This window comes from Mustelus asterias, chromosome 25 (genome assembly GCF_964213995.1).
Source record: "Mustelus asterias chromosome 25, sMusAst1.hap1.1, whole genome shotgun sequence".
Taxonomy (NCBI): domain Eukaryota; kingdom Metazoa; phylum Chordata; class Chondrichthyes; order Carcharhiniformes; family Triakidae; genus Mustelus; species Mustelus asterias.
In genome coordinates this window covers 38,855,170-38,881,355 of record NC_135825.1, presented here as the reverse complement: position 1 = coordinate 38,881,355, position 26,186 = coordinate 38,855,170, and the positions used below count along the sequence as shown (strand labels likewise).

Sequence of the window (26,186 nt, the reverse complement as noted above, 5' to 3'; positions counted from 1 at the left end):
CTCACCTGAAGAAGGGGCTTAGAGCTTCGAAAGCTTGTGTGGCTTTTGCTACCAAATAAACCTGTTGGACTTTAACCTGGTGTTGTTTAACTTCTTACTGTGTTTACCCCAGTCCAACGCCGGCATCTCCACATCATATCTGATCGAAGACAGAGGGTGGTGGTGGATGGAAAATTTTCGGACTGGAAGCAGGTTGCTAGCGGAGTGCCACAGGGATCAGTGCTTGGTCCTCTGCTCTTTGTGATTTTTATTAATGACTTAGAGGAGGGGGCTGAAGGGTGAATCAGTAAATTTGCTGATGACACCAAGATTGGTGGAGTAGTGGATGAGGTGGAGGGCTGTTGTAGGCTGCAAAGAGACATAGATAGGATGCAAAGCTGGGCTGAAAAATGGCAAATGGAGTTTAACCCTGATAAATGTGAGGTGATTCATTTTGGTAGGACTAATTTAAATGTGGATTACAGGGTCAAAGGTAGGGTTCTGAAGACTGTGGAGGAACAGAGAGATCTTGGGGTCCATATCCACAGATTTCTAAAGGTTGTCACACAAGTGGATAGAGCTGTGAAGAAGGCCTATAGTGTGTTAGCTTTTATTAACAGTGGGTTGGAGTTTAAGAGCCGTGGGGTTATGCTGCAACTGTACGGGACCTTGGTGAGACCACATTTGGAATATTGTGTGCAGTTCTGGTCACCTCACTATAAGAAGGATGTGGAAGCGCTGGAAAGAGTGCAGAGGAGATTTACCAGGATGCTGCCTGGTTTGGAGGGTAGGTCTTATGAGGAAAGGTTGAGGGAGCTAGGGCTGTTCTCTCTGGAGCGGAGGAGGTTGAGGGGAGACTTAATAGAGGTTTATAAAATGATGAAGGGGATAGATAGAGTGAACGTTCAAAGACTATTTCCTCGGGTGGATGGAGCTATTACAAGGGGGCATAACTATAGGTTTCATGGTGGGAGATATCTGCCTGCAGTGATAGTGGAGTCAGACACTTTAGGAACATTTAAGCGGTTATTGGATAGGCACATGGAGCATACCAGGATGATAGGGAGTGGGATAGCTTGATCTTGGTTTCAGATAAAGCTCGGCACAACATCGTGGGCTGAAGGGCCTGTTCTGTGGTGTACTGTTCTATGTTCTATAACAATGTCAGCTGCCCACAATCTCAAAGTCAAGAATTGGGATGATTACTCAGGGTTCAGGGCTCAAAGCTTACTCGCAGGGGGTCAAGAGGCACTGGGTTCGCTTCTGTACTGGACCCAAATGCCTGCCAGTCATGATCCATTCTACCCCAAGGCAAACATCACTGCCCAGTTGACCCTGTCCATCAGACACGTGCGAGCATCTCACGCTCCTGTCAGAACACCCAGTGTTAGAGAGCATAAGAGAAGGGGAGAGCCAGATGGGAGGCTAAAGGCGAGTCTAAATGGGGAAAGGCAGATGCCCCAGGGCCAGTCCTGTTCCGGAGATGTGAGGGAACCTGAGCTGTGAGTGAGGTGTTACCACCGGATAAGGCCTGGGACTGGCTGTTTCCAGGTCTGAGAAACCAATGGGTCAGAAGATTTAATGATGTTTTCCAGCTGCGACATCACTCTGACTCTCCCACTCCCTCATCCCTCACAGGAATCTGATCCAAATTGGTATGGAGACAGTGGAGTCGGCCATTCTACTTATGCAGCACTGAAGGAGCACAGAACCCAGAATGGAAGACCATGTGGAACAAAACCAGGAAGCTGCAGGACAGGTTCAGGGGCCAGAGGCCATACCAGCCATGCAGAGGGCATGAAAGAGAGCAGTAGACCAAGGGTAGGCAGGACTCTGCCTCACCAGGGAGACTGTGAGGTATCTGTGCCACATCATTGCTAACTTAGCACCATATAATGGAGGACGTCTGCTCCCTGTGGCTGCAAAAAATCATGGTTGCCTTAAACGGGGTCCTTCCAGGATTCCAGAGATCACCTGTGTGGCATAGCGCAGGCATCTGCCCATAAGGGCATCCATGAGGGCACAGATCTGTGAGACCAAAAGGCAGTGCCAAGGGGTCACTTGCAGGAGACACAAGTCGGGGCCACAGACAGGGGGCACTGGAAGGGCTACTCTCCTCCACTGGGGGATGTCCTCTTCTGCATGTGGGAGTTGGGGGGTGTTCCCCTTGTATGTGGAGCAGTCCTGATCTACAATGAGAGGGGGCCTAATGTCAGTGGGACAGGTCCCAATGTCCTTGGTGGGGTGATGTCCGTTGGGTGGGTGGGGGCCTTAAATGTAACTTTGAGATTGCGGTGACCTTTAGAAATGGCACCCCGATCTCAGAATCCCGACTTTGCCGGCTTGTTTAGGCCCTCCCCTTCCAGCAGGTTGTATGATCCTCGCCAACACTCTGTGGGGAAAATTGCACCCAAAGACTTGAACATAGAACATAGAACATTACAGCACAGTACAGGCCCTTCGACCCACGATGTTACGCCGACCTGTGAAACCAATCTCAAGCCCATCTAACCTACATTATTCCAATATCATCCATATGTTTATCCAATGACCATTTAAATGCCCTTAATGTTGGCGAGTCCACTACTGTTGCAGGCAGGGCATTCCACGCCCTTACTACTCTCTGAGTAAAGATCTTACCTCTGACATCTGTCCTATATCTATCACCCCTCAATTTAAAGCTCTGTCCCCTCATGCTAGCCATCACCATCCGAGGAAAAAGGCTCTCACTATCCATCCTATCTAATCCTCTGATCATCTTATATGCCTCTATTAAGTCACCCCTTAACCTTCTTCTCTCTCACGAAAACAGCCTCAAGTCCCTCAGCCTTTCCTCATAAGACCTTCCCACCATACCAGGCAACATCCTGGTAAATCTCCTCTGCACCCTTTCCAATGCTTCCACATCCTTCCTATAACGCGGCGACCAGAATTGTACGCAAGACTCCAAGTGCGGCCGCACCAGAGTTTTGTACAGCTGCAACATGACTTCATGGCTCCGAAACTCAATCCCTCTACCAATAAAAGCTAACACACCGTACGCCTTCTTAACAACCCTATCAACCTGGGTGCCAACTTTCAGGGATCTATGCACATGGACACCAAGATCTCTCTGCTCATCCACACTACCAATTATCTTACCATTAGCCCAGTACTCTGTATTCCTGTTACTCCTTCCAAAGTGAATCACCTCGCACTTTTCCGCATTAAACTCCATTTGCCACCTCTCAGCCCAGCTCTGCAGCTTATCTATGTCCCTCTGTAACCTGCAACATCCTACCGCACTGTCCACAACTCCACCGACTTTAGTGTCATCCCCAAATTTACTAACCCATCCTTCTACGCCCTCATCCAGGTCATTTATAAAAATGACAAATAGCAGTGGCCCCAAAACAGATCCTTGCGGTACACCACTAGTAACTGAACTCCAGGATGAACATTTCCCATCAACCACCACCCTCTGTCTTCTTACAGCGAGCCAATTTCTGATCCAAACCGCTAAATCACCCTCAATCCCATGCCTCCGTATCTTCTGCAATAGCTTACCGTGGGGAACCTTATCAAACGCTTTACTGAAATCCATATACACCACATCAACTGCTTTACCCTTATCCACCTCTTTGGTCACCTTCTCAAAGAACTCAATAAGGTTTGTGAGGCACGACCTACCCTTCACAAAACCGTGTTGACTATCCCTAATCAAATTATTCCTTTCTGGATGATTATGAATCCTATCTCTTATAATCCTTTCCAAAACTTTGCCCACAACAGAAGTAAGGCTCACTGGTCTATAATTACCAGGGTTGTCTCTACTCCCCTTCTTGAACAAGGGGACAACATTTGCTATCCTCCAGTCTTCTGGCACTATTCCTGTCGACAATGACGACATAAAGATCAAAGCCAAAGGCTCTGCAACCACCTCCATAGCCTCCCAGAAAATTCTTGGATAAATCCCATCCGGCTCAGGGGACTTATCTATTTTCACACTTTCCAGAATTGCTAACACCTCCTCCTTATGAACTTCAATCCCGTCTAGTCTAATAGCCTGTATCTCAGTATTCTCCTCGACAACATTGTCTTTTTCCTGTGTGAATACTGACGAAAAATATTCATTTAGCGCCTCTCCTATCTCTTCGGGCTCCACGCACAACTTCCCACTACTGTCCTTGACTGGCCCTCGTCATTCTTTTATTCCTGACATACCTATAGAAAGCTTTAGGGTTTTCCTTGATCCTACCTGCCAAAAACTTCTCATGTCCCCTCCTGGCTCTTCTTAGATCTGTCTTTAGGTCCTTCCTGGCTAACTTGTAACTCTCAAGCGCCCTAACTGAGCCTTCACATCTCATCTTTACATAAGTCTCCTTCTTCCTCTTCACAAGAGATTCAACTTCTTTGGTAAACCACGGTTCCCTCACTCGACCACTTCCTCCCTGCCTGACAGGTACATACTTATCAAGGACACGCAGTAACTGTTCCTTGAACAAGCTTCACATTTCAATTGTGCCCATCCCCTGCAGTTTCCTTCCACATCCTATGCATCCTAAATCTCACCTAATCGCATCATAATTTCCTTTCCCCTGCTATAACTCTTGCCCTGCGGTATATACCTATCCCTTTCCATCGCTAAAGTAAACGTGACCAAATTGTGGTCACTATCACCAAAGTGTTCACCTACCTCCAAATCTAACACCTGGCCTGGTTCATTACCCAGTACCAAAGCCAATGTGCCCTCGCCTCTTGTTGCCCTATCTACATACTGTGTCAGGAAACCCTCCTGCACACATTGGACAAAATCTCGAACTATAGCTTTTCCAGTCAATATTTGTAAAGTTCAAGTCCCCCATCACAACTACCCTGTTACTTTCGCTCCTATCCAGAATCATCTTTGCAATCCTTTCCCTGGAACTTTTAGGAGGCCTATAGAAAACTCCCAACAGGGTGACCTCTCTTTTCCTGTTTCTAACCTCAGCCCATACTACCTCAGTAAATGAGTCCTCATCAAACCTCCTTTCTGCCACCGTAATACTGTCCTTGACTAACAATGCCACACCTCCCTCTCTTTTACCACCTTCCCTGATCTTACTGAAGCATCTAAATCCCCGGAACCTGCAACAACCATTCCTGTCCCTGCTCTATCCATGTCTCCGAAATGGCCACAACATCGAAGTCCCAGGTACCAACCCATGCTGCAAGTTCACCTACCTTATTCCGGATGCTCCTGGTGTTGAAGTAAACACACTTCAAACCACCTTCCTGCCTGCCGGTACGCTCCTGCGACCTGAAAACCTTATTCATGACCTCACTACTCTCAACCTCCTGTACACTGGATCTACAATTCAGGTTCCCATCCCCCTGCTGAATTAGTTTAAACCCTCCCAAGAGCATTGGCAAATTTCCCCCCCAAGGATATTGGTACCCCTCTGGTTCAGGTGTAGACCATCCCGTTTGTAGAAGTCCCACCTCCCCCAGAATGACCCCCAATTATCCAGGTATCTGAATCCCTCCCTCCTGCACCATCCCTGTAGCCATGTGTTCAACTGCTCTCTCTCCCTATTCCTCTCCTCGCTAGCACATGGCACGGGTAACAAACCAGAGATAACAACTCTGTTTGTTCTCGCTCTAAGCTTCCAGCCTAACTCCCTGAATTTCTGCCTTACATCCCCATCCCTTTTCCTACCTATGTCTTGGGTGCCGATGTGAACCACGACTTGGGGCTGGTCCCCCTCCCCCTTAAGGAACCCGAAAACACGATCCGAGACATCACAGACCCCAGCACCTGGGAGGCAACACACCAGCCGCGAGTCCCACTCATTTCCACAGAATCTCCTGTCCCCCTAACTATGGAGTCCCCAATGACTAATGCTCTACTCCTCTCCCTCCCTTCCCTTCTCAGCAACAAGGACAGACTCTGTGCCTGCAGAACATTTTCATTGGGATCATGGAAGTAACTCCCATTTTAAGAATGTGGGAGCTGCATTAATGCTGCATAAGCACTATTCTGAGACCCCGTGCTTTTATTTGCAGCATGCCTACTCGAAAAAATAGTGTGGGCCTCCATTGTTGATCAGTGACGAACTGGAAAGAACATCTAAAAGGCTGCAGGGAACCTGGCTCCCAGTTGGAAGAACAGACTGCATCTGTAACCGAATCAGGGAAATCTGACTGGAAATTATAGATTCAGGCAGCAAAATTAATACCTTTACAGACATGTCAATCAAAATTCTCATAAGCACATTAAAATTCTCTATAAAATGATAACTAATGAGAAAATTGTTTTATCTTTTACTGAGGACAAAACTTTAAGTGAAAACTCACCACCACCTTCTGAAGGGCAACTAGGGATTGGGCAATAAATGCTGGCCTAGCCAGTGGTGCCCACATCCCGTAAATTAATAAAAAATATCTACTGAAGTCGTCAATGGCACTTTGTCATTTAATGGAATTCACCATTATCTTAGTTGTAAACGTGCAACAATCTTTTTTCAAGCTGGAAGGTGCCCTCATCGCATTTCTAAGCCTTCAGTCTAAATTAAATTTAAACCATTGGCTTGATGAAAAGCTGCAATATTAAGAGAATGCGACTTCAAAACAACACTTGAACTTTAATTGTAATTCCAGGAGCATCGTTAAATCTCAGTCTTTCATTTTGACTGGTTCTTCCTAAAGCCTACAATTTCCGCACTCACGCTGCAATTTGGTGAAAAATACACCACTCACTCACTCGCTCACACTCACGTTCACACTCATGCTCTCATGCTCTATCTCACTCTCACACTCACTCTCACACACTCACACTCACTCTCACACCTCACTCACACCTCACTCTCACAAAACACAAGTGACAGACAGAGCTAAGCAATCCCACAACCAAAGTATCAGATCTAAGCTCTGCAGTCCTTCCACATTCAGTTGTGAATGGTGGTGGACAATTAAACAACACACTGGAGGAGAAGGCTCTACAAATATCCCCATCCTCAATGATGGAGGAGCCCAGCACATCAGTGCAAAAGATAAGGCTGAAGTATTTGCAGCAATCTTCAGCCAGAAGTGCCGAGTGGATGATCCATCTCGGCCTCCTCCAGTGATCCCCAGCATCTCAGATGCCAGTCTCCAGCCAATTCGATTCACTCCACACGATATCAAGAAACGGTTGAGGCACTGGATACTGCAAAGGCAATGGGCTCTGATAACATTCCGGCAATTGTACTGAAGACTTGTGCTCCAGAACTTGCCGCTCCCCTAGCCAAGCTCTTCCAGTACAGTTACAACACTGGCATCTATCCAACAATGTGGAAAATTGCCCAGGTATGTCCTGTACACAAAAAGCAGGACAATTCCAACCCATCCAATTACTGCCCAATCAGTCTACTCTTGATCATCAGTAAAGTTATGGAAGGGGTCATCAACAGTGCTATCAAGCAGCACCTACTCAGCAATAACCTGCTCAGTGACACCTAGTTTGGGTTTCGCCAGGGTCACTCAGCTCCTGACCTCATTACAGCCTTGGTTCAAACATGGACAAAAGAGCTGAATTCCAGAGGTGAGGTGAGAGTGACAGTTCTTGACATCAAGGCCGCATTCAACTGAGTGTAGCATCCAGGAGCTCTAACGAAACTGGAATCATGGGTATCACGGGGCAAACTCTCCGCTGGTTAGAGACATACCTGGCACATAGGAAGACGGTTGTGGCTGTGGAGGGTCAGTCATCTCAGCTCCAGGACTTCTCTGCAGGAGTCCCTCAGGGTAGTGTCCTAGGCCCAACAATCTTCAGCTGCTTCATCAATGATCTTCCTCCATCATAAGGTCAGAAGTGGGGATGTTCACCGATGATTGCACAATGTTCAGCACCATTTGCGACTCCTCAGATACTGAAGCATCTGATGACGATCTGGACACCTAAAAACTTGAATGTCTCAACCCTTTCTACTTCATCCCCATTGATGTAGACAGGGGCATATTCAAATACAAGATCTGGACAATACCCAGGCATGGGCTGACAAGTGGCAAGTAACATTCGCGCCACACAAATGCCAGGCAATGACCATCACCAATAAGATTTGATCTGATTTGATTTGATTTATTATTGTCGCATGTATTAACATACAGTGAAAAGTATTGTTTCTTGTGCACTATACAGACAAAACACACCAATCATAGAGAAGGAAACGAGAGTGCAAAATGTAGTGTTACAGTCATAGCTAGGATGTAGAGAAAGATCAACTTAATGCAAGGTAAGTCCATTCAGCAGCAGGGAAGAAGCTGTCCTTAAGTTGGTTGGTATGTGACCTCAGACTTTTGTATCTTTTTCCCGAAGGAAGAAGGTGGAAGAGAGAATGTCCGGGGTGTGTGGGGTCCTTAATTATGCTGGCTGCTTTGCCGAGGCAACGGGAAGTGTAGACAGAGTCAATGGATGGGAGGCTGGTTTGCATGATGGATTGGGCTACATTCATGACCTTTTGTAGTTCCTTGCGGTCTTGGGCAGAGCAGGAGCCATACCAAGCTGTGATACAACCAGAAAGAATGCTTTCTGTGGTGCATCTGTAAAAGTTGGTGAGAGTCGTAGCTGACATGCCAAATTTCCATAATCTTCTGAGAAAGTAGAGGCGTTGGTGGACTTTCTTAACTAAAGTGTTGGCATGGGGGGATCAGGACAGGTTGTTGATGATCTGGACACCTAAAAACTTGAAGCTCTCGACCCTTTCTACTTCGTCCCCATTGATGTAGACAGGGGCATGTTGTTCTTTATGCTTCCTGAAGTCGATGACAATCTCCTTTGTTTTGTTGACATTGAGGGAGAGATTATTGTTGCCGCACCAGTTCACCAGATTCTCTCTCTTATTCCTGTACTCTGTCTCGTCATTGTTTGAGATCCGACCCACTATGGAGGTGTCGTCAGCAAACTTGAAAATCGAATTGGAGGGGAATTTGGCCACACAGTCATAGGTGTATAAGGAGTGTAGTAGGGGGCTGAGAACACAGCCTTGTGGGGCACCAGTGTTGAGGATGATCACGGGAGGAGATGTTGTTGCCTATCCTTACTGATTGTGGTGTGTGAGTTAGGAAGTTCTCTAACACTCTAACCACCGCCCCTTGACATTCAATGGTGTTACCATCACTGAATCCCCCACTGTCAACATCCCTGGAGTTACCATTGACCAGAAACTCAACTGGACTCACCACATAAACACAGTGGCTAGAAGAGTAGGTCAAAGGCTAGGAATACTGTGGCGAGTAACTCAGCCCCTGACTCCCCAGAGCCTATCCACCATCTACAAGGCACAATCAGGAGTGTGATGGAATACTCCCCACTTGCCTGGATGGGTACAGCTCCAACAACACTCAAGCAGCTTGACACCATCCAGGACAAAGCAACCTGCTTGATTGACATCACATCTACAAACATTCAATCTCTCCACCACCGACGTTCAGCAGCAGCAGTGTGTACTATCTACAAGATGCACTGCAGCAATTCACCAAAGGTCCTCAGAAGTACCTTCCAAACCCATGATCACTTCTATCTAGAAGGACAAGGGCAGCAGATAAATGGAAACACACCACCTGCAAGTTCCCCTCCAAGCCACTCACCATCCTGACTTGGAAATGTATCACAGTTCCTTCATAGTCGCTGGGTCAAAATCCTGGAATTCCCTCCCAAATGGCACTGTGGGTCAACCCACAGGACACAGACTGCAGCGATTCAAGGAGGCAGCTCACCACCACCTTCTCAAAGGCAACCAGGGATGGGCAATAAATGCTGGCCAGCCAGCGACGCCCATGTCCCACGAATGAAAAAAAACACTCTCTCTCTCTCTCACACTCTCTCTCACACACTCCCTCTCTCACACTCCCTCTCTCACACTCTCTCACACTTTTTCTCACACTCTCTCTCTCACGCTCACTCTCTCTCACACTCACTCTCTCCCACACACACTCTCTCTCACACACACTCTCTCTGTCTCTCACACACACCCTCTCTCTCTCACACTCTCTCGCACTCACACTCTCTCACACTCACACTCTCTCACACTCACACTCTCTCACACTCACACTCTCTCACACTCACTCTCTCTCACACTCACTCTCTCTCACACTCACTCTCTCTCATACTCTCTCTCACACTCTTTCTCTCTCACACTCACTCTCTCACACTCACTCTCTCACACTCACTCTCTCTCACACACACTCTCTCTCACACACACTCCCTCTCTCTCACAAACACTCTTTCTCTCACACACTCTCTCTCTGTCTCTCACACACTCTCTCACACACTCTCTCTGTCTCTCACACACTCTCTCTCACACACACACTCTCTCTCTGTCTCTCACACACTCTCTCTCACACACACTCTCTCTCTGTCTCTCACACACTCTCTCTCACACACACACTCTCTCTCTCACACACTCTCTCTCTCACACACTCTCTCTCTGTCTCTCACACACACTCTCTCTCACACACACTCTCTCTCTCTCACACACTCTCTCTCTGTCTCTCACACACTCTCTCTCTCACACACACACTCTCTCTCTCACACACTCTCTCTCACACACACTCTCTCTCTCACACACACACTCTCTCTCTCTCACACACTCTCTCTCTCACACACTCTCTCTCTGTCTCTCACACACACTCTCTCTCACACATACTCTCTCTCACACACACACACTCTCTCTCACACACACACTCTCTCTCACACACACACACACTCTCTCTCTCACACACTCTCTCTCACACACTCTCTCTCTGTCTCTCACACACACTCTCACACACACTCTCTCTCACACACACTCTCTCTCACACACACTCTCTCTCACACACACTCTCTCTCACACACACTCTCTCTCACGCACACTCTCTCTCACACACACTCTCTCTCTCTCACACACTCTCTCTCTCTCACACACACTCTCTCTCTGTCTCTCACACACTCTCTCTCTCTCACACAGTCTCTCTCTGTCTCTCACACACACTCTCTCTCACACACACTCTCTCTCACACACACACTCTCTCTCACACACACTCTCTCTCTCACACACACTCTCTCTCACACACACACTTTCTCACACACACTCTCTCTCACACACACTCTCTCTCACACACACACTCTCTCTCTCTCACACACACTCTCTCTCACACACACTCTCTCTCACACACTCTCTCTCTGTCTCTCACACACTCTCTCACACACTCTCTCACACACACACTCTCTCTCTCACACACTCTCTCTTTCTCACACACACTCTCTCTCTCTCACACACACTCTCTCTCTCTGTCTCTCACACACTCTCTCTCTCTCACACAGTCTCTCTCTGTCTCTCACACACGCTCTCTCACACACTCTCTCTCTGTCTCTCACACACACTCCCTCTCTCTCACACACTCCCTCTCTCTCACACACTCTCTCTCTCTCACACACTCTCTCTCTCTCACACACACTCCCTCTCTCACACACACTCCCTCTCTCACACACTCCCTCTCTCTCACACACTCCCTCTCTCTCACACACTCCCTCTCTCTCACACACTCTCTCTCACACACACTCTCTCTCTCACACACACTCTCTCTCACACACACTCCCTCTCTCTCACACACTCCCTCTCTCTCACACACTCCCACTCTCACACACACTCTCTCTCTCACACACACTCTCTCTCTCTCACACACTCTCTCTCTCTCACACACGGTACGGTACCGGCGGCACGGTAGCACAGTGGTTAGCACTGCTGCTGCACAGCTCCAGGGACCTGGGTTCAATTCCCGGCTCGGGTCACTGTCTGTGTGGAGTTTGCACATTCTCCTCGTGTGTGCGTGGGTTTCCTCCGGGTGCTCCGGTTTCCTCCCACAGTCCAAAGATGTGCGATTAGGTTGATTGGCCAGGTTAAAAATTGTCCTTAGTGTCCTGGGATGCGTAGATTAGCGGGTAAAATATGTAGTGATATGTGGGTTGGGCCTGGGTGGCATTGTGGTCGGTGCAGACTCGATGGGCCAAATGGCCTCTTTCTGTACTGTAGGGTTCTATGATTCTATGATTTGACTCTCTCTCACACACACACTCTCTCTCTCTCACACTCTCTCTTTCTCTCTCACTCTCTTCCACTCACTCACCGGATGATCTGTCATGGCCACCAGTGCTAGGGTGCTTCACTGGAGATCTGCCCTCCCCTGCAGCCTATGCTTGGTTATACAATCTCATATAGTATTATAGCTTATTGTTGTTAGAGGGTCAGCGAATAAGGAGGAATATGGTTCTGAGCTATTTTAAAGATAAAGAATAAATGCGAAGAACAAGTGAACAGACAAGACAACCTTTTCTTCTTAGTGAGGTACACAATTAGGTTTTAATAAGTATCTAAATTTTATTTTTAGGATTTTATCAAGTGCTTTATGCTAATCAAGTGAAGCAAGTTGTTGGTTCAGCGTGTTTTACTATCGCATGCACACTTCATCACAACACACTCATGAATTCAAAGTAGATTTAAAGTGCCAATTTAGATTCCACTTTCTTCACACTTAGGTGTTTTCTAATGGATTTTCTTTTCAATTTACTGTTCAGTTTTCTTCCTTTCTTTTCTTTGGGTTCACTGTGAGCTATCCTGACAAAAAGGCAGAACTGGCCCCTGAGTCTCTGCTTTCTGCCAACATAAACTACTCTGAGTGAATACATTGTGCAATTTAGCTCAAGATGCAACGTCAGAGTATAACTCCTAAAATGTACCAACATTTTCCACTTCACCTCAAAAGAGTCCCTCCATTACACTAGCACCTTTTCATTTATCATAGATGCCAAACCAATACATTGATATATCTAACCTGAACAAAGAACAGTACAGCACAGGAAACAGGCCCTTCGGCCCTCCAAGCCTGTGCCGCTCATTGGTCCAACTAGACCATTCGTTTGTATCCCTCCATTCCCAGACTGCTCATGTGACTACCCAGGTAAGTCTTAAACGATGCCAGCGTGTCTGACTCCACCACCCTTTGTCAACCGTTTTTATCACTTCCTCAAAAAACTCCACCAAATTTGTAAGGCACGACCTCCCTCTTACAAAACCATGCTGTCTGTCACTAATGAGATTGTTCCGTTCTAAATGCGCATACATCCTGTCTCTAAGAATCCTCTCCAACAACTTCCCTACCACGGACGTCAAGCTCACTGGCCTATAAATACCCAGGTTATCCCTGCTACCCTTCTTAAATAACAGTACCACATTCGCCATCCTCCAATCCTCAGGGACCTCACCTGTGTCCAATGAAGAGACAAAGATTTCCATCAGAGGCCCAGCAATTACATCTCTTGTCTCCCTGAGCAGTCTAGGATAGATGCCATCCTGATCACTCAAGTGACACTGAATGATGATCTGTCATAACAGAGTCAGGCACACTGTGTACATTCCAATGTGCATAGTGCTTAATGCATTTTCTATGCACACGTACACAAGTAGCAGCACATAGAGCATTTGACAAGCTGAAGCATGCAGTCTGTATGGATAACATACTCTATATCGTGACCTAAGGAGCCAGTCTAATGGTGAAATGATGATGTAAAAATATCAGACCTGTTGTGTATTATGACATTGCAGGCAAGTCTTGAGGAAGTAGTGGAACCAACCTTCTTGTGTTAAGTTACTCTATGCATGTATTTCTCCTATATATTTACAATGCTATACATTGTGAATCTTAGATTATTAAAAGTTGAAGCTCAGAGTACTGCTATAAATGCATCCACTCAAAAACAAGGATTGAAAATCCACCACTCTCTGGTGTACTTGGAGCATTATTAGTCCAGTGGGAGCTCAAAGTTTAGAGCTTCGTTATCCCCTGTCTGGGAATATAGCAGCAGATGGGAACCTGTACGGAAGGTAGTTGGACTGACCTATTCACTGGCATATATAGCATCCACCTGGGGGTTCTGGTTTAAGACTTGCCCTGAATTCCTGAAAATCCACTAAATTTCTGACCTATCGTGTGGCAATTTGTGATTAATGACCAGCATGTATTCTTGTGTGCGCATACCGGTGTGAGGGGAATCAATAGGACTAATATTTGCCCAAAGAAAGGTTAGTTCTTCAGCATACTGGAAACTAGATGAAAATCAATCAACCGGGAAGGTTCTGACATTAATGGACCGTTCACAAGAATATAAAGAGAACATGCTGTAAAATCTCAGCAGGTCTAGCAGTATCTGTAAGGAGAGAAAAGACCTGACGTTTCGAGTCCAGATGACTCTTTGTCAAAGCTGTGATGCGTGTGCATACCGGTGTGAGGCGAATCAATGGTCCCAATATTTACCCAAAGAAAGTTAATTCTTCAGTACACTGGAAACTGGATCAAAATGAACCAACTGGGAAGGTTATGACATTAATGGACCGTTCACAGTAAAGCTTGAAAATAAACAGAAAATGCTGTAAAATTTCAGCAGGTCTGGCAGCATCTATAAGGAGAGAAAAGAGCTGATGTTTCGAATCCAGATGACCCTTTGTCAAAGCTTTTTTCTCCCCTTACAGATGCTGCCAGATCTGCTGAGATTTTCCAGTATTTTCTCTTTTGGTTTCAGATTCCAGCATCCGCAGTAATTTACTTTTATAAAACCTAATATATGTGTCTTTGACTTGGTGTCAAGTTCAAACTAGGATTGCCAACCCTCCAAGGACGACCTAGAGTCTCCAGGAATTTAAGGTTACTTGAAGGGGGACTGATGTCTGAGAGTAAAATTTTTTCAATTAGTTCTGGAACTGAGTGAACAGTTAATGCTCAATTAACTGCTGAACTCTCGTGTACAGGAGTAAGATGGAAATGCAACAGTTTGAAATAGAACTGCCAAAATATTCCATAGACTTTCTGAAAGAGGCACAAATGTTACTTAATGCCAATCTAACTTTTAACATACTTTCAGTTCAACCTCCTGAACGTAATCAATTATTTAAATACTTTGATGAAACCAACAAGACGCAAAGTTTCATAAGGATGAGATTGTGTAATGTCATTTTGGCTTTCTAATGCAATGCAAATATAATTATATGCAATAATAGAATGGGAATACAATTTAAATTGCAAACCTCAGCTCTCCCACCAAGAAGTTAAATGACACGTGTAAATTTTATCATTTACAACCAGCTGAGTGCTGCTACCATAGAAGGCTCAAGATGGCACCCCGCCCCGGAGTTCAGTACAGAGAAAGAACCTGCAGTCTATCCAAGTGCAGCAAAAGATATTCAAATATTTTGATGATACATGGGATGGAAAGCTGCTTTTTAATTTGTCTTTGACAAGGTTTTTCTGGTGTCAGACGTCATGCCTCAGATTGCTCTATGATTAAAGAAACACATTCTTTGTACCTGAATCATTCTGTGGACGTCATGCTGTGTCTCAGGATGGTTAATTCTAAAGACCTGAATTGCTGCCGCTTATTGCGCGATCCCTGTGCAAAATGTAACACTGAACATTTCACAGATAATTGGTGCGGCACAATTTTTTGCATCACATCTTCTTCCCCCCTTCAATCACATAAGAGTAGCTTGTTTCATGCTACCATTGTGGATTTAACTGATCCCAAGCATTGCCCAGTAAGGCCAATGTGTCACACTGAGTTAGCTGAGCTCAACCAGGCCAGCAGTTGAAGCATCACAATTGGACTCAGCACCTGAGTCAGGGTTAGGGAAAACAGTCTGATACACGGCAGCATGGTGGCACAGTGGCTAGCACTGCTGCATCACAGCGCCAGGAACCTGGGTTCAATTCCCACCTTGGGTAACTGTGTGGAGTTTGCACACTCTCCCATGTCTGTATGGGTTTCCTCTGGGTGTTCTGGTTTCCCCCCACACTCCAAAGATATGCAGGTTAGGTGGATTGGCCGTGCTAAGACTTAGAGTCAAGGGGATTCGCAGAATAAATACGTGGGGTTACAGGGATATGGCCTGGGTGGGATTGTTGTCGGTGCAGGCTCAATGGGCCGAACAGCCTCCATCTATACTGTAAGGATTCTGTGATTCCTGATCACTGTCCTGATTCCTGGATAATGTCCAGACATTAGGGGCTAGGTTTTAAACTCCTGAAGGCGGATCAGAGGAGCACACTGGATTCCCATCCAATTGTCTAAGTGGAAGGGCTGATCGGCTTTGAGGGCACTGCCTCGTTACAATGTTCTTGACTGAAGGTTACCTTGCTGCTGCTCACTACCTCTGGGAGTTGCAATGTGGAGACAAACTCAACTGCCATTAAATGTAGGTCCAGAGGGGGGTTGGTGGTGATGAGAATGAGGAAATATGCTGGCGAGGAGGACCCAGAGTGGTAGCAGCCCACATTATTCCTGTACAGCCCCAAGGAAACCTCCTGTCCTTTCAGATCCCTCAATTTTTTTTACATTTACCTTTTGAGCTTCTTCTGCTCTGCCACCAGGTTTTGCTGAGTAGAGAGTCCACAGCATATGCTCTGCTTGGTAGGCAGTCAAAATAGAGCGGCATGATGGCAAAGTGGTTAGCACTGCTGCCTCACAGTGCCAGGGACCTGGGTTCGATTCCAGCCTTGGGTGACTGTGTGGAGTTTGCACATTCTCCCCATATTTGCTCTGGTTGCTCCGGTTTCCTCCCACTGTCCAAAGGTGTGTGGGTTAGGTGGATTGGCCATGCAACTTGCCCCTTAGTGCCAGGGGGTTAGCAATGTAAATACGTGGGGTTGCGAGGATAGGGACTGGGTGGGATAGTTGTCAGTGCAGACTCGATGGGTGAATGGTCTCCTTCTGCACTGTAGGGATTCTATGAGATACTATGAAAATGGCGTAACCTTCCCATCAACCTCACAGGACCCCAGTTCACATGGACTGATGAGGCTCCTGAAGGGCCCCAGGAAAAATGGAAGCAGAGTAGGAACAAGGCAGTTACTGATGCATGTAAGATGAAAAGCTTTGATAGCATGTCACTTTTTTCAGCCAAAGTCAAGTTCTGCATTGTTAAACATTAACACACTGTGACACTCATATTAGAGACATAGGGTGGGATTTTCTGGCCGTGCTCGCCCCAAGGCAGTTACTGTCCTGGCTCAGCTGGGTGTAGGAGGTTAAATATACCCCCAGGTATGGTTGGTTTGTCTCAACTGTCATATTCTCTGTTGCTGACAAGGCTGAAAACACTCACTGTGTAGGATCATGCATAAAAATGGTAATTTGAGCAGATTAATGAAGAGTTGTCAAGTGCTTTCAGGTTTCCTGCAGTACGTGTTAATGCATTTCGGTGAGAAACAGAGAAATTTGGGAAAAAAATAGTATTATGTAATTTTATCCTCTGCTGTGACTTTGCAATTTGTTTGAGTGTGATATATGATATATGCTATCTCTGCCATTCATTAAGATGGTATAACCAAGAGTATTATGGATGTTTAAGTGAGAAATGAAAATCTCAGGCACAGAAAGGCTTTTGTTGATTAGAATGTCATCAATATCTTTGTAGTGTTACGTTGGCATTTCCAGAGTCCTCTAGTGAATGCTGAAATTTTCATTTTGGTTTGACCTTACTTAGAATCAGCTACATGCAGGCTCATGGCAACAGGAGTGTAACGGACCATTGGACCCCATTTCAAAAGATTTATGTAGTGTTGCCATGGCAAGGAGCTTTGTGAGAGACTTCCTTCTTAAATACAGAAGAGTAGGTAATCTTGCAATGGCGGCCGTGGTGAGAGAGGAGCATAGATGATCATGTCTAGTAAAAATATTTTCTAATTTCAGTACTAAAACTAAAGCATAGGAATTTACGGTGGAATTTTCCATCCCACCCGTCATGGGAATCGTAGTGGGCGGGAATTTACAGCCTTGGCGCGAGGACGGCTGGAAAATCCCACCCTATGTCTCAATGTGAGTGTCATAGTGTGTTGATGTTTGATAATACAGAACTTGACTTTGGCTGAGAAAAACAACATGCTATCAAAGTTTTTCATCTTACACGCATCAGGATAGCTCACAAGAAATTACCAACTGTAATGGAGGAACAACAATTTATACTGCCTGAGAAGAGAATGCTGACTGGTTGGCAATTGGACTCTGATTGGTAGAGACGTTGCCATAGAGAATGCAGCATGGAACAGATAAAACAGTGTCCAATATAAGATGTGATTCTGTGATTGGACAACACCCATTAAGCAATCCTGATTGTGTTAAGGATTACACTGAAAATCAATTTAAGATTGTAGGAGGATTGTTCACTTACACATTCATGGATGTCACATGTATCCACATACAGAGCCCCATTCTTTGCAGACAGAAGGAACATGTTCACATCTTGTGCCTGTTTCAACTGAACAAAGGCTTAAGGAACAGCTATTCCCTTGTTCATCCCCCAGGATGTGACCAATCAGCGTCAATCTGCCTATTTGAATTTGAATAAAGTTGGGCAGTTAACTGTTCCATGCAGCATTCTCCATGGCAATGCCTCCACCGATCAGAGTCCAGTTGCCAACCAATCAGCACTCTCCTATGCAGTATAAATTGTTGTTTCTCCTGTTACAGTTGGTAATTTCTTACGAGCAATCTGGTGAGTGCAGTGCAAGATGAAAAACTTTGACCAAGTGTCTCTTTTTTTCAGCAATACAATGTTGATGTTGCAACTACCTCCTTCCATTCCAAATTTTTACTGTTGTGAACTAAGGCGTGAATAGTAACTTTTGCTTGCCTAGCAGGGTGGAGAGGGGAGTGTCAATGGATGTTATCTATCTGAATTTCCAGAGGCATTTGAATTTGGTAAGTTTCTGCACAAGAGATTAATTGCAGAATGCGAGCACACAAAATCAGGAGTAACCTTGAGACACAATTCAATGATTGTACAGCAGGTGGACACAGAGATTAGGGATTAAACAAATGTTCTCTGATTCGCCAATGTGAGTGGTAATTTCCAGTGATCTTACACTGGGGCCACAGGTAATCATTATATCTATTAATTACATGGATGAAGAAATAGAGAATTGTGGCTGGAATGCTCCGGGCTCATATGCCCTGCTACTGCTGCCAGCGAGAATGGAGAATTTGGCGCTCAGCCAAACCTCCATTCACAGCAGCGGGACTGGAGAATCCACGGGCGAGGTGGGAGAATTCCTACCTGTATATCTTAAGTTTTTAGATGGCAATAAATGATAATCCCTAATCTCTGTGTCCACCTGCTGTACAACCATTGAATTGTGTCACAAGGTTACTTCTGATTTTGTGTGTTCCCATTCTGCAATTGTGCAGAAACTTACCAAATTCAATGGTACGGATGAGAGCAGGATGTTATAAAGGGGCTTCGATAGACATGATGGGTGGGATTTTGAGGCCCTGCTTGCTCCAAAACCGTAAAATCCCACCTGAGGTCAACGGAACTTTCCATGTTCTTCCCCTCGCCCGCTCTGATTCCAGCGGCAGACGGGGCGGTAAAATTCCAGCCAGTAAGTGGGGAAAACTGTGACAGATGGAGTTCAATATGGGGAAGAAATGTCATAAGTTTGTAACCGAGAACAGCAAGTCAGAATATTTTCTTAATGAGGAGAGAATAGGTTCTCTGGAAGTAACAAGGGACTTAAGTGTCCTTGAACTAAAAACTAGTGCTCAGGTACAGAAGGTAGTCAAAATAGTTAATGGAATGTTGATCTTTGCATCAAAATGTGAATGATTTTTCAGTTATCCAAAGTCTTGGTGAGATCCCATTAGAAATGCTTTCATTTTGAGCACTGAAATATCAAAAAAGTTTTATTGGCCTTCGAATGGTACAGTGTAGGTTCATCGTGGTAATGGAAGGGTTAAATTATGAGGGCAAATTTTGTATAAACTTGAATTTAGACAGTTGAGGGGCGATCTAATCGATGCATTTAAAATAATAAAGGGATCTTATAGGGTAAATAGAGAAAAACATTTCCACTGGTGGGGGAATTCAGAACAGGAGATAATGAGACTCGTTATCACATAGAGCGGTTAAAGCAAATAATACAGCTGCAGTTAAGGGAAACCTGAATAAATACATGAGGAAGGTGTGTTGATGTTTTGATAGATTGAGATGGAGGTAAAATTAAGAACGAAACCATTTAGGAGCAAACATTACACAGAATTTATAGCATACAAACAGATTATTTGTGGCAGTAACTATGGCAGTATTCATGGTCCACACAACTCTCCAACCACTCTATTTACCTCACATCACCCTGTCAACTGGCCAACCTATCTTTCTAGAACATAGAACATAGAACATAGAACATTACAGCGCAGAACAGGCCCTTCGGCCCACGATGTTGCACCGACCAGTTAAAAAAAAACTGTGACCCTCCAACCTAAACCAATTTCTTTTCGTCCATGAACCTATCTACGGATCTCTTAAACGCCCCCAAACTAGGCGCATTTACAACTGATGCTGGCAGGGCATTCCAATCCCTCACCACCCTCTGGGTAAAGAACCTACCCCTGACATCGGTTCTATAACTACCCCCCCTCAATTTAAAGCCATGCCCCCTCGTGCTGGATTTCTCCATCAGAGGAAAAAGGCTATCACTATCCACCCTATCTAAACCTCTAATCATCTTATATGTTTCAATAAGATCCCCTCTTAGCCGCCGCCTTTCCAGCGAAAACAATCCCAAATCCCTCAGCCTCTCCTCATAGGATTTCCCCTCCATACCAGGCAACATCCTGGTAAACCTCCTCTGCACCCTCTCCAAAGCCTCCACATCCTTCCTGTAATGTGGGGACCAGAACTGCACACAGTACTCCAAGTGCGGCCGCACCAGAGTTGTGTACAGTTGCAACATAACGCTACGACTCCTAAATTCAATCCCCCTACCAATAAACGCCAAGACACCATATGCCTTCTTAACAACCTTATCTACTTGATTCCCAACTTTCAGGGATCTATGCACACATACACCTAGATCCCTCTGCTCCTCCACACTATTCAAAGTCCTCCCGTTAGCCCTATACTCAACACATCTGTTATTCCTACCAAAGTGAATTACCTCACACTTCTCCGCATTAAACTCCATCCGCCACCTCTCGGCCCAACTTTGCAACCTGTCTAAGTCTTCCTGCAAACTACGACACCCTTCCTCACTGTCTACCACACCACCGACTTTGGTGTCATCAGCAAATTTGCTAATCCACCCAACTATACCCTCATCCAGATCATTAATAAATATTACAAACAGCAGTGGCCCCAAAACAGATCCCTGAGGTACACCACTTGTAACCGCACTCCATGATGAATATTTACTATCAACCACCACCCTCTGTTTCCTATCCGCTAGCCAATTCCTGATCCAATTTCCTAGATCACCCCCAATCCCATACATCTGCATTTTCTGTAGAAGCCTACCATGGTGAACCTTATCAAACGCCTTACTAAAATCCATATATACCACGTCCACTGCCTTGCCCCCATCCACCTCCTTGGTCACTTTCTCAAAAAACTCAATAAGGTTAGTAAGGCACGACCTACCTGCCACAAAACCATGCTGACTATCACCTATCAATTCATTACTCTCCAAATAACTATAAATCCTATCCCTTATAATTTTTTCCAACATCTTGCCGACAACAGAAGTGAGACTCACCGGTCTATAATTCCCGGGGAAGTCTCTGTTCCCCTTCTTAAACAATGGGACAACATTCGCTAACCTCCAATCTTCTGGTACTATACCAGAGGCCAACGACGACCTGAAGATCAGAGCCAGAGGCTCTGCAATCACTTCTCTTGCCTCCCAGAGAATCCTTGGATAAATCCCATCCGGACCAGGGGATTTATCTATTTTCAGACCCTCCAGAATATCCTGCACATCCTCCTTATCAACTGTAATACTGTCTATTCTACTCCCCTGCAACCCAGTGTCCTCCTCAGCTATATTCATGTCCCCTTGCGTGAACACCGAAGAGAAATATTGGTTCAATGCTTCACCAATCTATTCCTTTCTCCCTCTTGTACTTACCTACATTTCCCTAAAATGCATATATGCTATTTGCTTTAACTAATCGATGTAGTAGCAAGTCCCATTTTTGCACCAAGCAAAGGGAAGTAGAAATATAGAACTCTCTCTTTCAAAAACACTGAAAGCACCTGGATCAATTGAATTTTTAAAGGCTGAAGTTAATGGATTTATATTAAGTAATGTCAAGGGAACAAAAGCAGATAAATGAGATCAAGCCCTGAACTAATCAGATCGGGGAACACACCTAAGGGCTGAATGGTCTGCACCTGTTCCTGAGTTCTTAGGCATAGTAAGTTACCAAGAAATTACTTATGGAAAAAGGACAGTTAGATATCATTCAGGCCATATTTCACATCTTTCAGTTGGCTGATTTGAGGCCACCAAATAGTAGCAGCAGTGTGTATGTACCATCTATAAGATGCGTGGCAGCAACTCGCCAAGGCTCCTTTGGCAACACCTTCCTAACCACAACCTCTACCATCTATAAGGACAAGGGTAGCAGATGCACGGGAACACCCATGACCTGCAAGATCCTCTCTGAGTCACACAGCATCCTAACCTGGAACTATAACACTGCTCCTTCACTGCCAGTGGGTAAAAATCTTGCAGTTCTCTCTTTAACAGCATTGTGGGATTGCCTACACCACATAGACTGCTAGGATTCAAGTTGACGGCTCATGACCACCTTCTTGAAGAAATTACGGATGAGCCACCGATGCCCACATCCCATGAAAGTGTAAAAAAAAGCAGTGACTGAGCCAGGGAGCTGCGTCGCCTGAATCACTGAGTTAGGGATTGCAAAATGGTGTAGGAGTATGTAAAAAAAAGAATAAATAAGGTTTTAAAATAGGATTAAGGTCTACTGAAGTAACCAATCAAGGACACGACAATAAACTGCCTGATTAAGCAATTTCTCTTCATGACTAGAAAGCAAATTACAACATATCAGTGCTTCAAATATTCCACCTCTTCCACTGGAGACTCACGGGGCAGAATTTTCCCGTTCCGGTCATCACAGGAATCGTAGTGGGCAGGGGTGGACCATGCAAAGATCCGTTGACCTGGAACGGAATTTTCCGGCTTTGGAGCGAGCGCAGCCAGAAAATCCCGCCCATAGATTTCAAACCCAATTGTTGATCACAGTTGCTCAGTTTAGACAAGAATTAAAACATGGCCATTTGAACAATTACACCATCCATTTCTCTTCCCTTTGAATAGAAAAAGTCTTTCTAAGCAGCTTAATTGAGATCAAAATGAATTATTATGGAATGATCCATAATGAACTGACCTCCACGTGCTTTTACAACATGTTTACGCAAGGGTTTGTTTTCAGAATGCCAGTATCTCACCTGATTGTTCTGGAAGTCATAATCCAGTGAAAATTGTAGTTTTCCTAGTTTTTCTTCCTCTTTTGGTTCCTCTTCCTTGTCTTCCCCTTCAGTTAAGCCAGTTTCGGCATCATCGTCATCCTGTTTGGTCTGTGGAAAGAAAGCAAAACTTTGCTGAGGTCTCCTCAGGTAGTCCTTTACAATTGACAAAACCTGGAGAGCAAGAGCTCCTGATCTGAAGAAAAGCATTTTATTTTTCACCCCTTAGGAGAGGCTGTCGATGCAGTAGATCAGTGGTTCCCAAAGGGTGCAGCGCGCCACACTGGTGCGGCGAGAGAGGATGGCATGTGTGGCGGGCAGATTCAAGGACAATCAAAGAAACATTTAAACATGGTTTAAATAAGCATTGTTTTATACTTTCTGGATGTCCCATGATCATATTATAAAGTAGTTGTGTTCTATATTATGAATCAAGCACTGCTAGGAGGAGTTTTTAAAAAAATGTATTTCTTATCAATAAAAAAGTCGGTGTGGCGTGAGCAAATTTTTATTCCGAAAGTGCGGCCCAGTGAAAAAAGTTTGGGAACCACTGCAGTAGATTATGCCTTTTGATAGGTTTTACACAGAACTGATTTCAAGGCCATTGCATTAACAATTTGCACAAATACAAAGCAGTTATGCCTCAGTTGACCGGCAAAAGGATTGCCAAATTGGCTGAGGGGTGAATTAAAACCATCGCTTCAGTTATGAACTGAATGCAAGAGCACTGTATGGAATTTTAACAACATTGTGGATCATTTCATAAGACGTTGAGACTGCTATTGATTTTTGAAATATTTGAACTCAAAAAGATAGGCCACAAAAGGCAATCTACCATTTAAATGGCTGAGTGATTTTGCAGCGCAGATCTAAAGAAAGCTGATGTGATTAAATATTAATAATCAGACGTGCAGATGATAATGTGCATCAAAGGGAGCAAAGTAACACTAAGAGTCATTAAAAAAAACTTGATGGTATTTTCCTACATTGCTACAGCTTCAGGTTTATAGACTACATTCGTGTGCAATTTGCAATCCAACATGCCTTATCTTATCCATCAAACGTCTTAAAATTCCAATTCTCTTATGTTGGCTACATAAGCTTTAAATTCAAAGTTGCCTCTATGGTTCCACAATCCCCATGTGATTGACTGCGCATGAATGCTCAAGAGGGATTAATTGCTTTTGTCTGATGTCTCTAAGACAGTGAGTTCCACAAGACTTTCTGCCAATTATAAATAATATTTACATAAATTCATTTCATTTGGAACTATCTAGCGATTTTCTTTTATGCTTTTAAGGATGTATTGTTGCCAATGTGTTCCTTTGACCAATCAGATCCCAGAACCAATAAGTTTCATTCCTATGTATTTACTCTGCTAATCCCCTTAAACTAAGGGACTATTTACCATGGCCAATCCACCTAACCCACACGTTTTTAGACTGTGGGAGAACACCGGAGCACCTAGAGGAAAGCCATTTAGACACGGGGAGAACGTACAAACTCCACAGTCAGTCACTCGAGGCTTGAATTGAACCTGGGTCTCTGGTGCTGTGAGGCAGTGCTAACCACTGTGCCACCCATTAAAAAAAAAGACACCCTATTCTCGCACCATCAGGCAAAATTTGTAGCTCCCCGCTGGGGAATTGAACTCTGGTCTCATGCGTGACAGGCAGGGATAGTAACGAGGAGCTGCCTTGCTTTGCTCACTTCAGCTGCCAGCAGATTTTGGATTCCCTAATCATTCCTCCTAAACTGAATTTTGGCCCCAGCCTTGCTATTTTCCAATGCAGATGCTGTGACATCTTTGATCACTGCTTCCCAGCTGACTATAGCACTATATCAGGGGACTTATCGAAGGTCGATAAGTCCCCTGGGCCTGATGAAATGTATCCTAGGATTCTTTGGGAGGCGAGGGATGAGATTGCAGAGCCTTTGGCTTTGATCTTTGGGTCCTCGCTGTCCATGGGGATGGTGCCAGAGGACTGGAGAGTGGCAAATGTTGTTCCTCTGTTTAAGAAAGGGAATAGAAATGACCCTGGTAATTATAGACCGGTTAGTCTTACTTCGGTGGTTGGTAAATTGATGGAAAAGGTCCTTAGGGATGGGATTTACGACCATTTAGAAAGATGCGGATTAATCCGGGATAGTCAGCACGGATTTGTGAAGGGCAAATCGTGCCTCACAAATTTGATAGAATTTTTTGAGGAGGTAACTAGGTGTGTTGATGAAGGTAGGGCGGTTGATGTCATATACATGGATTTTAGTAAGGCGTTTGATAAGGTCCCCCATGGTCGGCTTATGATGAAAGTAAGGAGGTGTGGGATAGAGGGAAAGTTGGCCGATTGGATAGGTAACTGGCTGTCTGATCGAAGACAGAGGGTGGTGGTGGATGGAAAATTTTCGGACTGGAGGCAGGTTGCTAGCGGAGTGCCACAGGGATCGGTGCTTGGTCCTCTGCTCTTTGTGATTTTTATTAATGACTTAGAGGAGGGGGCTGAAGGGTGGATCAGTAAATTTGCTGATGACACCAAGATTGGTGGAGTAGTGGATGAGGTGGAGGGCTGTTGTAGGCTGCAAAGAGACATAGATAGGATGCAAAGCTGGGCTGAAAAATGGCAAATGGAGTTTAACCCTGATAAATGTGAGGTGATTCATTTTGGTAGGACTAATTTAAATGTGGATTACAGGGTCAAAGGTAGGGTTCTGAAGACTGTGGAGGAACAGAGAGATCTTGGGGTCCATATCCACAGATCTCTAAAGGTTGCCACTCAAGTGGATAGAGCTGTGAAGAAGGCATATAGTGTGTTAGCTTTTATTAACAGGGGGTTGGAGTTTAAGAGCCGTGGGGTTATGCTGCAACTGTACAGGACCTTGGTGAGACCGCATTTGGAATATTGCGTGCAGTTCTGGTCACCT

At 45.1% G+C, this 26,186-nt stretch overlaps 1 protein-coding gene across 1 annotated transcript in view; it reads right to left on the bottom strand.

Moving 5' to 3' along the window:
- The window catches only part of LOC144511898 (synaptotagmin-B-like), an 832,296-nt gene that overhangs the window by 124,041 nt on the left and 682,069 nt on the right, over positions 1–26,186 (bottom strand). The window contains exon 5 of the mRNA XM_078242331.1: positions 23,250–23,378. Within this exon, the coding sequence (XP_078098457.1) occupies positions 23,250–23,378 (129 nt within the window). The remainder of the gene's footprint in view (positions 1–23,249; positions 23,379–26,186) is intronic.